The sequence below is a fragment of the Galeopterus variegatus genome, unplaced genomic scaffold (assembly GCF_000696425.1).
Source record: "Galeopterus variegatus unplaced genomic scaffold, G_variegatus-3.0.2 Scaffold269, whole genome shotgun sequence".
Classification (NCBI taxonomy): Eukaryota; Metazoa; Chordata; class Mammalia; order Dermoptera; family Cynocephalidae; genus Galeopterus; species Galeopterus variegatus.
In genome coordinates, this window is record NW_007726380.1 from 693,554 (window position 1) to 706,736 (window position 13,183).

At 48.5% G+C, this 13,183-nt stretch overlaps 2 protein-coding genes across 10 annotated transcripts in view; one reads left to right on the plus strand and one right to left on the minus strand.

Annotated features, from left to right (window-relative positions):
• CUL7 (cullin 7) overlaps nt 1-4,291 on the plus strand; it is a 15,142-nt gene extending 10,851 nt beyond the window's left edge. For 5 of the 8 annotated variants that reach the window (XM_008566800.1, XM_008566802.1, XM_008566805.1 and 2 more), the window contains 7 exons: nt 1,125-1,285; nt 1,444-1,660; nt 1,766-2,027; nt 2,939-3,084; nt 3,223-3,349; nt 3,427-3,644; nt 3,894-4,291. In XM_008566800.1, coding sequence (XP_008565022.1) covers nt 1,125-1,285; nt 1,444-1,660; nt 1,766-2,027; nt 2,939-3,084; nt 3,223-3,349; nt 3,427-3,644; nt 3,894-4,217 — 1,455 coding nt within the window. In that variant the 3' untranslated portion in view covers nt 4,218-4,291. Of the gene's footprint in view, nt 1-1,124; nt 1,286-1,443; nt 1,661-1,765; nt 2,028-2,938; nt 3,085-3,222; nt 3,350-3,426; nt 3,645-3,893 lie in introns of those variants that run through there. The other 3 variants (XM_008566801.1, XM_008566803.1, XM_008566807.1) reach the window with 2 other exon arrangements.
• Nucleotides 4,292-9,044: 4,753 nt separating this feature from the next.
• On the minus strand, nt 9,045-13,122 carry RRP36 (ribosomal RNA processing 36 homolog (S. cerevisiae)). 2 transcript variants are annotated; one of them, XM_008566812.1, is made up of 7 exons: nt 12,770-13,122; nt 11,500-11,647; nt 11,300-11,366; nt 11,100-11,204; nt 10,195-10,254; nt 9,969-10,086; nt 9,045-9,544 (listed from the first exon to the last, which is right to left on the minus strand). In XM_008566812.1, the coding sequence occupies exons 1-7, from the start codon at nt 12,885-12,887 to the stop codon at nt 9,408-9,410; spliced, it is 753 nt and encodes a 250-aa protein (XP_008565034.1). In that variant the 5' UTR covers nt 12,888-13,122; the 3' UTR covers nt 9,045-9,407. The 2 variants fall into 2 exon arrangements, with proteins under 2 accessions (XP_008565034.1, XP_008565033.1); XM_008566811.1 differs by having other exon boundaries at nt 10,195-10,269; nt 12,770-13,118.
• Nucleotides 13,123-13,183: the final 61 nt, after the last annotated feature.

Sequence of the window (13,183 nt, forward strand, 5' to 3'; positions counted from 1 at the left end):
CTGGCTGAGCGCGGTGCAGACGCAACACCGAGGGTTGCGATCCCGTTACCGGTCAGTAAAAAAGACAAAAAGGAAAAAAAAAAAAAAAGATGACTGGTAAGGGGATCTTAACCCTTGACTTGGTGTTGTCAGCACCACGCTCAGCCAGTGAGCTAACCGACCATCCCTATATGGGATCCGAACCCGGGGCCTTGGTATTATGAGCACCACACTCTCCCGAGTGAGCCACAGGCCGGCCCTATCTGGTTTTCTTTTCGCTATTACATTAGGGGCCTTTTTCATCGTTGCTTTTTGTCCTCTTTTTTTCTTTTTTTGTGGCTAGCCGGTACAGGGATCGAACCCTGGACCTTGCTGTTAGCAGCACCATTCTCTAACCAACTGAGCTAACCATCCAGCCAACTTTTTGTCCTCATTTTTAATTTTTGCATAAAATACCATCTCCTGGATGTACTATGATTTACTTTACCATTCCCATTCTTTCAATAAATATTTAATAAGCACAGAAGATAGAGTAGTGAGCAAGATAGACAAAGTCCTTCTCAAAGTTACAGTCTTCTAGGGAAGATGCAATGTTAAGCAAATGAGAAACAAAAGTCAGTGAGCACCCTGATAAGCAAGGTTCAGTGCCAGGAGCATGAAGCCATGGCTGCTTGAGTTGCTTCCAATTCCGTTTTATCTAATAAGTAACGTGACAGTTGGACTATCTTTGTGCACATAACTTGTTTCCTCATTTTAAATTATTTTTATTAGTTTGATTTTTAGATACAATGTGTTAAAACACTTTTCTTTTTTTTTTTTGTTTTTTGTTTTTTGGCAACTGACCTGTACAGGAATACAGGTCCTTAGATGGTGTAGGAATACACCAACCCTAGATGTTGGTGTCAGCAGCACCACCATTCTCTAACCAACTGAGCTAACTGGCCAGCCCGTACTTTTCATAATTGTTAATATTATTAATTTGCACAATTGTTAATGATTGCGTAAAATACCCTTATAGAAGTGTTGACCAATTTATGAAGCTGCCAGCCATTCCCATCTATTTTTTCAGACCCTCCTTACTGCTCCCACTCACCTGCTCACTGGCTTACTCGTTCAGGGTTTTCCTGTGCTCTTCCAACACCCAGGTGAGTGAGCAGTTTGCCCGGCATATTGACCAGCGGATCCAGGGAAGCCGGATTGGGGGAGCCCGAGGGATGGAGATGCTGGCGCAGCTGCAGCGATGTCTGGAAACCGTTCTGATTTTCTCTGGCCTGGAAATAGCCACCACCTTCGAGCATTACTACCAGTGAGTGTGAACCTAGAAGATGGGAGATGGAGGAAATGGGAATGTGGGGGCAGGGCCAGCTCACAGGGCCTCGGAATCTGGGATACAAGCATGCCAGAGCCCTGGAGCGGGAAACTGGCACCCACACTGAGGGTTGGCCTGGGCTGTGTGTGCTGCAGACACTACATGGCAGACCGTCTCCTGGGCGTGGGCTCGAGCTGGTTGGAGGGGGCCGTGCTGGAGCAGATCGGTTCCTGCTTCCCCAACCGCCTCCCCCAGCAGATGTTGCAGAGCCTGAGCACCTCTGAGGAGCTGCAGCGCCAGTTCCATGTCTACCAGCTCCAGCGGCTCGATCAGGAACTCCTGAAGCTGGAAGACACAGAGAAGAAAATACAGGTGGGTGCCAGGGAGGGGATGAGCAAATGGGAGGATAGGAAGGAAGAGAGGCACCGAGCAGACAGGAGGAGGCCCACAGCATTTGCAAACCCTGTGTCCCTTCAGGTGGGCCATGAGGCTAGTGGCAAAGAGTACAAGAGCGAGAAGAAAGAGGAAGCTGGAGCGGCTGCAGCAGCAGACATGGTGGAGGGAGAGGAGGAGGATGAGGACCTCTACTATGAAGGGGCGATGCCAGAGATATCTGTGCTCGTCCTGTCCCCGCGCTGCTGGCCTGTTGCCTCTATCTCCCACACGCTGAACCCCAGAACCTGCCTGCCCTCCTACCTGAGGGGCACTTTGAACCGATACTCCAACTTCTACAACAAAAGTGAGCAGCCAGTCAGAGGGAACTCGGGTCTGGGGAGAGGGTGGGGTCCTGGGAAGGGACCCCGGATTGCGGGCAGACCCTGGGGTGGGGAGCCTTAATGTGTAACAAGATGGTCTTTAGGGATAAGAATTCCTTAGGCAGGGCTGGTTGGTTAGCTCAGCTGGTTAGAGCACGGTGTTATATCACCAAGGTCAAGGGTTCAGATTCCTCATGCTTCTTCCTACCCCACCCCAACCAGCCAGCCGCAAAAAAAAAAAGAATTACAACTGGGAGTGGGAGGTGCTGTCAGACACCAGATCCCCACATCGTTGCCTTTTCTGTCCTTAAAGAAGTCCTAGGAATCTCTTTGTGAGTAGGAGGGAGGATGAAGGGAGGAGGCTCTGAGGTCCCCAAAAGAGCCTTCCCTTGGGGGCAGGTGTCTGGCTCCCTCCTGGCTAGTCACCCATAATCCTAAATTCCCCATGGGGTGTGTATCCCTGGGCTGGGCAGCAACAAAGGAGGGAAAGAGATGCAAACCTTGCCCTCAGAGAACTCCCAGACTAATGGGGGAGACATTGTTTACTCTCTCACATGTTCTAGTCTGATAAGAGCCTTGGTCTTTCCTCACTTCATGGCTTTGTCTCCCTAAAAAAAAATGGGGCACTCCTTGAATGCACTAATTGGAGCCTGCCTGGCACAAGGTCAGGCACAGAGTGGCTCCCAGATACCTCAGGCTCTCCAGGGAGGTGGGCACAGAGAAGGCTGACATCTGGAAGCTCAGACCAGGAGCCACAGTGTCTGTAGATGCTGGGACCACGTGCTCTGCGGAGATCAGCAGGGGCAAAGCTGACCACCGGTGTACCCTCACTTCAACCCCTAACTCCCTCCTTTCCCCTGCTCTGTCTCTCTCCTCCTCCCTGGTACTTCTCCAGGTCAGAGCCATCCTATCCTAGAGCAAGGCCCACAAAGGCGGCTGCAGTGGACATGGCTGGGCCGGGCTGAGCTGCAATTTGGGGACCAGACCCTGCATGTGTCCACCATACAGATGTGGTTGTTGCTGTATCTCAATGATCTGAAGGTGGCCTCACCCCTCTGCACCTCCCTGTTCTCTTCCATTTTGTCCCTCACCTTTCTTCCCTAAACTTGACTCCTTCCCTCCATCCTTTCCTCTCCACCCCTTGGGAAGCCCTGAATGCTTTCCACCTCTTCTCTTAAGATGGTCTCTGTAGAGAGTCTGCTGGCACTCTCGGGGCTCTCTCCAGATGTGCTGAATCAGGCGATTGGGCCTCTCACCTCTTCAAGAGGTCCCTTGGACCTTCATGAGCAAAAGGATGTACCAGCAGGTACGTACTTAAGGCCAGAGGGGCCTCTGCTCTAAGCCAGGGCCAGGCTCCTCATGGGCCCTTCACTGAATGACCAGTATTTATGTCAGGGTTTCTCAAGGTTCGAGATGGCAGTGAGGAACCTAGGCCAAGGAGAGGAAACGTGTGGCTCATCCCACCTCAGACATACCTGAAAGCTGAGGATGAAGAAGGCCGGAACTTGGAGAAGAGACGGAATCTTCTGAACTGCCTCATTGTCCGAATCCTCAAGGCCCACGGGGATGAAGGGCTGCACATTGATCAGCTTGTCTGTCTGGTAGGGGCGTGGGCACAGTGGGTGAGGGAGCTTTGTGGGGGCTGGGGGGACAGTCCACAGGAGGAGGTGGGTCCATGTTTGAAACATCTTGTTTACTGTGCAGCCTGTAGTGTATGAGGAGTATGACTGGGGTGCACCTGATGTCCTTGGGGCTTCCTGTCCTAGAAGCTTGTGGTTGGAGTGGAAGCTAGAGGTGGGATAAGCTGGGTGTCTCTGACCTATTGTTTCTCCTTTCCTCTCCCATACCAGGTGCTGGAGGCATGGAAGAAAGGCCCTTGTCCCCCCAGGGGTTTGGTCAGCAGCCTTGGTAGGGGGTCTGTCTGCAGCAGCACTGATGTCCTCTCGTGCATCCTGCACCTCCTGAGCAAGGGCACGCTGAGACGCCATGATGACCGGCCCCAGACGCTGTCCTATGCAGTCCCCGTGACTGTGATGGAGCCTCACACTGAGTCCCTGAACCCAGGCTCCTCAGGCCCCAACCCACCCCTCACCTTCCACACCCTGCAGATTCGCTCTCGGGGTGTGCCCTATGCATCCTGCACTGGCACTCAGAGCTTCTCTACCTTCCGGTAGTCCTGGAGATGGGGTTGGGGTAGGTACAGCTGGGGCTTTCTACAGAAATAAAATGCAGGAGTTTGATTACATGACCCATGTGTGTTTGGTGCCTGCTAGAAACCTGAGAAGGGGGGGGGAGGGCACTTTCCTGGCCAAAAGATGTAAGGAACTCTCTGACACTGAGGCTGTCTTGTGACATGTCAGCAGTCTTGTTAGGGTAAGGATGGTAGACTGGGGACAAAGGTGGAGGGTATCCCCCTCTCTAGGCAGGGGGATTAAGTGGATCAGAATAGTAACAGTTGTGGAAGCACTTGACACAGTGAAGGCTTTGCCAGTGCGTCCCTATTTTGGTCACCACTCCCAGCAGTGAATGCAATTCACTGGTGCCTTCCCTAAGTAAGGCTGACATGATAAAGGTGAGAAAAGACCCTCGCAGCCACCACATGCACCCAACAACCTGAATCTGGGTGGGAAGTAGACCTAGAAGGAACTGCAGCTCCTTTCTTACTTCCCCCCGCAAGCTCCTCCACGTTGCCCCTCTCTTCTACCCTTCTGCTTCTACCCTCCTCTGGCTCTGCAGAGCTGAATGAATGTCAAAACTCCTACCACTTAACTAGTTGCATAGGCAAGCCAGTGCCACTAAGAAGGAGGTTTGCTTATGCTGCTATGATTGGCTCTCTGGCTCCACCCACACTGGGGCAGGGCAGGTCAGACTAGGGGACCCAGTGCCAGGGGATAGAGCTCTGCATCTTGGCAGGGCCACTGGGGAGAAGGGAAGGAGGAATGACCCAGGCATCCTAAGTCCATGGTTCTTCTCTCAGCCCAGAGGTGACAGGGAGAAGAAAGGAGGGGGAGGAAGGGTGTAGAAGAGTCAGGTGGTAAGGGAGGGTACAGAGGCCAGACAGAGGGAACTGGGTACCTCTCGGGACTGACACTTGGAATAGTCTGTAAGTAAAAAGAGGCCAAGGCCTGGCAGAGTCTGGGGCTCAGGATGAGGCAACAAACCAGAGGGCAGAGGGATCTCCAGGGGACACAGAGGGCTCATGCTTTTGCAGTAGTGGTTCCATGGTGTTATTGGTGGCTCTCAGAGCATGTACCAGCCTGTTGGCCCATGGCTACCCTGTGGGGCAGAGTCCAGACAGGCAGCAGCAGGCTGGGACAGCTGTGGGCCCAGGGCACACTTGGGGCTGCTGCAGTTTGTCACTTGGATGCCTCTCCACCTTTGTACCAGAGATCATGACCTACTTTTTATTAGCCCACGCCATGCTCTTATTCTTGAGCTAGCTGTCAATTGCTAGAGCTTTTTGCCCTTCTTTGGGCTCTCATGCCCCTTGCTGTGGGCTCTAGTAGCCTGGCCAACATGCACCACATGTCAGGGCCGAGGATGAGGCTTTCTTTCACTGTGTCACCCCGTGCTACTACTGCCGCCATGGGCTTCTGCATGAGCTGAGCTGTAGGCCATGTCTTGAACTCACTGTGCTTCCTCAAGCCCTTGTGCATCCTATTCAGTCACCCCGCCCCTCAGCCTCCCATAGGGTACCTCCCTGTTCATCTGCAGCAGATGAAGTCTCCAGCAATTCTTAAGGGAAGAACACACCAGCTTTGGCCCCAAAATGCTGCATGTTCCTGTCTGCAGCACAGCTCCTGTGTTGCCTGCCCTCCTCAAAACATCTCAGCCGACACCCAGACTCTGGCCTGGTTTATTGCCCAAATCCAGGTGAGCAGCTCTGACTTCAGGCACAGACTACCCTTCTTCACCAGCACCAGAAAGGACCTGAGCCTCTTTATCTGCCCTCAGGACCCTCCATTCATAGAGGGCAGCTGGCTTCATTTCTGTTTGTTTTTTGGTGGCTGGCCAACAAGGGTATACCTTAACCTTGGTGTTATCAGCACCATGTTCTAACTAGGTGAGCTAACTGGCCAGCCTGGTTTCATTTCTAAGACAACTCGGGACAGAAATCCCTGGCCCCCTTGTGAGCCCACCTTCACAGCTACAATTCCTTATATCCCTACAGCTGGTTTGGGACCTTGGCTCAAAACTAGTCACTCCCCCCCCCCAAAAAAAAAAAAACCACACACAAAAGACCACATACTGATTTCATTTATATGAAATGTCCCAAATAGACAAATCTATAGAAATAGAAAGCAGATTAGTGGTTGCGTAGGGCTAGGGGGTTTGGGAGAAAATGGAGGATGATGCCAAAAGGTATAGGGTTTCTTTTTGGGTGTCAAAAATGTTCTAAAATTGTAATAATGGTTGCATAATTCTGGGCCGGCCCGTGGCTCACTGGGGAGAGTGTGGTGCTGGTAACTCCAAGGCCACAGGTTCAGATCCCTATATAGGGATGGCCAGTTAGCTCACGTGGGAGAGCATGGTGCTGACAACACCAAGTCAAGAGTTGGGATCCCCTTACCAGTCATATTTTAAGAAAAAAAAAATGGTTGCATAATTCTGTAAATATATTTAAAAATATTGTGCACTTTAAATGGGTAGATAGTATGGCGTGTGAATATCTCAATTAAGCTGCTACCCAAAACAAAACAAAACCCCAGAGCTGAAGCTCAGAGCTTTCCAGTATCTCTTCTGAGTCCTTGTTGAAGGGGAAAAGAAGCAGTTTGAAGGCTTGGGTTGGCCAATTCCGCCTTGTAGCAGACATTCATGTTTTCTGACCACCCATCATCTGAACGCCCTTCCAATACTTGGGATTGTCTCCCACAAATCTAGAGAGAAGACAGGGCCCACCACCCACCATATAAAAGACCAGATGTGCAGCTGGCCAGGTTGCTCAGTTAGTTAGAGCACAGCCTTGTAACACCAAGGTCACAGGTTCAGATCCCTATACTGGCCAGCTGCCAAAAAGAAAAAAAAAAAAACCCCAAAAATCCAGATGCTGGCTTTTCAGCGCTCCCACTTCAACTATGTGATGGAGGCTTGGCTAATCAGAGCAAAGCAGGAGAGAAAGTGGACAGTACATTTTGCTGGCAGTGTGGTACCTTCATATCAACATTCCACCCTCTTCTCTCCAGCTTCGTTGTGACTCTCGGTCCAATAGATAAAGTTTTTTTTCAGGCAGAATCCATTCTTTGACTTTACAGTAGGATGACACACGTATCACTGGGGACCCAGTAGCCCTGGATTCCTCACTCCATCCTGGCAAGGCAGCTATAGCTCTACACTTACAATCACCAGGGGAAGAGCATCTTATCCTTTATCTTCCTTATGCTGCAGCTTCCATTTCTGTCCTAACTACATCTTTCACCCACCCCAGAAGCATCAAGCAGTACATGTTGTAGCTTCAAATTCTACTTCTTTTCTTTATGTTAGGCTTTCTTTTTGTCGGGGGCAGGGGGCATCCAAACCCTTGACTTTTGGTGTTATAACACCACATTCTAACCAACTGAGGTAATCGGCCAGACCCTAAGAAGATAGACTTTCTAATGTTCTGTAGTTTCTTATGATTTATCTAGCTACACACCCCCCCACACACTTCTTTTTTTAATCCTTTTTGGGATTAACTGAGCTTACTGATTCTTAGGGTTCATAAACTTAATCATTTCTACAAAATTCTCAGCCTCTTTAAAATATTCTCTCCTTCTAGTTTTGTTTTTTTAACCAGCCAAATTTACCAGTGGGGGGATTGTATATCAACTTTATTGACACTAATGTTAAGTTCTGATAACCTGTATAATTCTGATATGTACATCAAACCTTCTCATTCTACCTTTTGTTTTATAACCTCTTTTCCTTAGTTTTCTTTTCTCTGTATTTCTGTGCTCCATCTGTTTAACTTCTTCAGATCTACTTCCAGTTATTCTCCCTTTAGGGAGAAGTCTAATCTGCTGTGTAACCATAAAGCTTCTAACTTTGTATAGTACTTTTTCACTTTTTTTTTTTTTTTTGTCTTTTTCCGTGTCCAGCAACGGATCGCAACCCCCAGTGTCGCCCCCGTACCGGACCGGGACCGGCAACGGGATCGCAACCCTCGGTGTTGCCCCCGCGCCTCGCTCAGCCAGTGAGCGGGAACCGGTCTGTATGTGGGATCCAAACCCTCAGGCGGGAGCGCCGCCGCGCTTCCCAAGCGGCGCACTATCCAGTGCGCCACCGGGCCGGCCCCTACTTTTTCACTTTTAAAAGGGTATTTAAAAGTGAAATATAGTATTTTTTCACTTTTTAATCAAACCAGTTTTGTCCCTTTTGATATTTATTAGTCATGCTTTAAAAGTAAAACATTTATATTTTGCATTTTATACTTCTAACATCTGTCTTTGTAGGTCTGATGCTGATGTCCATTGTTCCTAATGACCCTTGCTCATGGTGGTTTCTTTCCTTGTGTACTTTGTATTTTAACTGTAAGCTCATATCCCTTGAAATTGTATCTGAAAATTACTCAAGGCCTAGGTTTAAAGAACAATCATCTAGACAGAACTGCATTTGCTTCTACCAGGTGCCTACAGACACTACCAACCTGAGACCACTTTATTTTTTCTGAGACCACTTTAAACTAAGTTATTCACTTAAAGATTTTCCAGGCCACATGGGTAGTATAAAGTCCAGTCCTAAACAGTATTGAGGGCCAGCTAAGCTTACATATTAGAGAGGAAACTTTATATCCCCACCTCAATCTCCCCTTGCATCCAACCAAAGCCAAGTAGGTGAGTTGTGGGATTGGTTCATCCTTTAAATGATCATGTCATCTTCTGGGGGCCCAGATTTAAGAGGGGTTTTTGATCTGACTTCCCACTTCGTGAAAGCTTTAGGCTTTGCTGCCTATCCCCAATATGTGGCCCACTAAAACAGTAGTTCTAGGCCACCCAGAAATCCCACAAAAAAACAGGATAATAAAAGTGAGTATAAAGAATGTTTATGAAGTGCCTCCTACATAAAGTCCCAGCCCTGGGAGCCATGAACAGACTCTATGGCCTTCACTGGCCCCTTTTCTTCTGTATCAGAATCATCCGTTTAACGCAAGATGGGTGAAGAAAATGAGGACATGATGAACCATATCCAAGCAGAGGCAATGTGGCACGGCAGAAGGCTGAACTGCTCCTTCTGTCCAGCCAAGAGCCCTCTAGTCTTCTCTGAGCCAACATAGTTCAAAGGCAACTGTGATCCTTGCCCTTGAACAAGAAAGAACCAGGAGAACGGGCCAAGCCCAACTCTGTTTCCACAGATCCATGTCTCCCTGGGGCGGTGGCAGAACAGGGAGATTACTCTTTGCTCAAAGGAAGATGTCTCCTGTCCTTGCCTGCATTTCGGCGCCTCTTTCGACTCAAGAAGCTCTCTAGCTTCTTGCTGCGTTTCAGCTCCTTGAACTTCTCAGCTAGGGCCAACTGGCGCTGCTCAGCTACATGAAAGGGCAAAAGAAAGCTGGTGAGCAATGGAGGAATCCCCCCTCTTTCCCTTTCCCAAGGTCAGTTAACTCCCAGCCATTATGCTGGGATACATGAGTTGTTTAGAGCTCACTGGTTTGTGTGAGCAAGCTGACTTTTTATATGATCCCAGTCTTACTCAATTCAACCAACTGTGAGCTCCTTCTATGTGCTTCGCCCAGACATGAAGTGACAATCCCTGCCATAATCTAATTAAGGATACAAAACTGGTTGCAAATAACATCTCCCTACTATTTCTACTTTCCTCCAAGTTACCATGGGATCCAGCCTTCACACTTTCCTTAAAGGAGCTCATAGACCCCCAACACAGTACCCTGCCACTATGGCCTCCACACCCCTGTCCCTGTAACCAGACAGCAGTAGTTACACTCCACTCACATTTCTTCAAGAAGTATGGCCGATGGCCCTGCTGGGCCTGAGCCCGCCGCTCCTGCTTCAGGGCCAGGCGCAGCTCCTGCTGCTGCTTTCTTTCTTGCTGTGCCATTTCTTGCTGCTCCTGAGTAGCAAAGACGAGATGGAATGAGATGGGTGAACTGGAAGGACTGTAAATCACCTCCTGCCTTTAACTACGCTCACCACCCACCTGCAATTATTACCCACTTACCATTCGCTGAAGCAGCTGCTGCAGTTTCTCATGCTCCTCCCCTGAACGGTGCTTCTTCAACTGTTTTTTCACAAGCTCCACACCGAAAATGAGTATGATGGTTAGCATTCACTAAATATTAGCTGAAATTTTGTGCCAAACATTACTCTAAGAGATTCACATATATGAACTGGATAACACTATGAGACAGAAATTATTACCCTTTTTATGATCAGAAAACTAAAGCAAGGGCCGGCCCGTGGCTCACTCAGGAGAGTGTGGTGCTGATAACACCAAGGCCACGGGTTTGGATCCTATATAGGGATGGCCGGTTAGCTCACTGGCTGAGCGTGGTGCTGACAACCCCAAGTCAAGGGTTAAGATCCCCTTACCGGTCATCTTTTGAAAAAAAAAAAAAAAAACTTTAAATATTAGCTGAAATTTTGTGCCAAACATTACTCTAAGAGATTCACATATATGAACTGGATAACACTATGAGACAGAAATTATTACCCTTTTTATGATCAGAAAACTAAAGCAAGGGCCGGCCCGTGGCTCACTCAGGAGAGTGTGGTGCTGATAACACCAAGGCCACGGGTTTGGATCCTATATAGGGATGGCCGGTTAGCTCACTGGCTGAGCGTGGTGCTGACAACACCAAGCCAAGGGTTAAGATCCCTTTACCGGTCATCTTTTAAAAAAAAAAAGAAAAAAGAAAAAAGAAAACTAAAGCAAAGAGAGATTAAATAACTTGCAGATGATTACACAGCTAGTAAAATGATGAGCCAGGATTTGATTATAAGAACCAAATTAGTGAAAATTAAACATGGCCACCACCTTCCTGCTCCCCTCTGCCCAAATCTCTAACCTGTGTCCTAGTTTCCCATCCCCTAAAAGTCCCCACAGACCAGTTTCATAAGGCATACCTCCTTCTCTTTGGCTCGGATGTCATTCAAGAATTGATACGTTTTGTCAAACACTTCAGGATTATATTCCCCTGACAGATCATCAAAGCGGGGGTCCCGGGCCACCTTTTGAGAGAACAGAGAGAATATAAAACTGTTCAGAAAATATAAAACTGTTCAGTCTCCCTGCACTGAGAAAGTGTTTCCTGCCTCTTCCTCACCTTTTTACTGATGGGGACAACCTGACGTAAAAATGGCACTCGGGCCTTGGCTGACATTTCCAGAGGCCTATGGAGAAATTAAAGGACAAGTCAAGGAGACCAGTCTTGGTCAAAGGCTTTGCACCTGCCACCCAACAAAAGAGACACCTATTCAAGGTCTCAGGTATCCTCCAACTCCTAGGGCAGGCCTTGCTCCTCACCTGTGCTTATCTGCAACAAATGCATTTTGGACTGGCGGTCTAGAATCTTGCTTCTTATTGCTGTTTCCAGCTACCAATTGTTTGTATGTCTTAATCCCCACTTGGCTCTGCAATTCCAACAGCTCCTCAAATGACATGTTAGATGTGTCTGCGGGAGGTGGAAGGGACACACAACTCAGCTCAGCACCTCCTACTGCAGAAAAGACATCATCCCATCCCCATTCCTCAGGGAGCTGATCTTTTCCAATATCCCCATCAGACTAATCATCACTACAACTCCCAGGCAGCACAAGTTGTAATGGTGCTAGGCTGACACCTAACTCCCCAACTGTTTCAGCTACCTGGGGCATCGTCTTGCTAAGGAAGGTGTTAAGGTCTGAGGTGGACCAAGCCATAGTCCCTTCTTTTCATCCTTTCTTTTAAATTATTCCTTCACAGGTTTCCCCACAAGGGCCTCTGTGTCTCCTTTGCTTGGTTATCATCGCCAACATGCTGGTTCATACTCCCAACATCTCTCACCTCTATCAGTGCACTTGCCTCTTTAACTGGTCTCCCAACCTCCATTCTCACAACTCTCAAAGCCATGCTACCTACTTTTGCTGAGAAAGGCACTGAAAACGAAATCTGATCTTATCACTCCACACATAAACTTCAGATGTCATCCCTGTCTTGAAACTCCCCAGTGTCTTCCAGCTTGTTCAGAGTAAAAGCCATACATCTCATAACGGCCTGAGAACACCCATGTGACCTGGCCCCTTTAAATATCTCTAATCTCATCTCCTGATAATCTCCTCACTCCTCTCAAGTCCACTGGCCTCTTACTAGTTCCTGAGCAGGAAGGTATGTTCCCGCCTCAGTTCCTTTGCACCTGACGTTGTCTCTGCTTGGTACACTTCTCCCAGATATACAAGGGTACTTCAAAAAGTTCATGGAAAAATAGAATGAAAAGATAATATGAAACTTTCTATGACCCTTTTGAAGTACCCTCATATGCACTGCTTGTTCCCTCACATTCTTCAAGCCTTTGCTCAAATGTCACCTTCCCAGCAAGGCCTTCTCTACCTTATTTAAAACTGCAACCCGTCCCCTGCTTTATTTCTCTCCATAGCCCTTATCTTTTTAAAAAATTGAGATATAACTAATATAACATAAAATTCACCCTTTTAAGATGTACAATTCGGTGTTTTATTATCTTTTAATGTAGTAACATACTTGTCTTTTTTTTAAATTGACCTTTCTAAAAGGTAAGCTCCATGAGGACAGTTTTTACCTGCATTATTCACTACTGTATCTCCAGAAGCCAGAATCGTGCCTACACATAGTAGATGCTCAATGAGTCTGCAGGATCTGTCGAATCTCGACCTACTAAGCTCTCCCCAGCAATCCATGCCGCTCGCCTGACTCCGTGCTATTACTCATGTGTTTCCCTTTCCCGAAAACCCCCCTACTTTGAAGAAACTATCCGGCTGTCCTAATCCCGGAAGCACCCCTCTCAATTCCCGCTTCCGTAGCACTAGGGGTGCTCCAGTCTTGGCCTCTTTCGGAGAACTTGGCAGTCTCACCCGACCGCGAGACGAGCTCCTGGGAGCACCCCTCCCCACCCTCGGCCCCGTGCCTTCACTCCTTGGCATGTCGCGGGCCGCGGCCCCGGGTTCCGGGCCGCCGTCGTCTTCCCCGCCGTCCC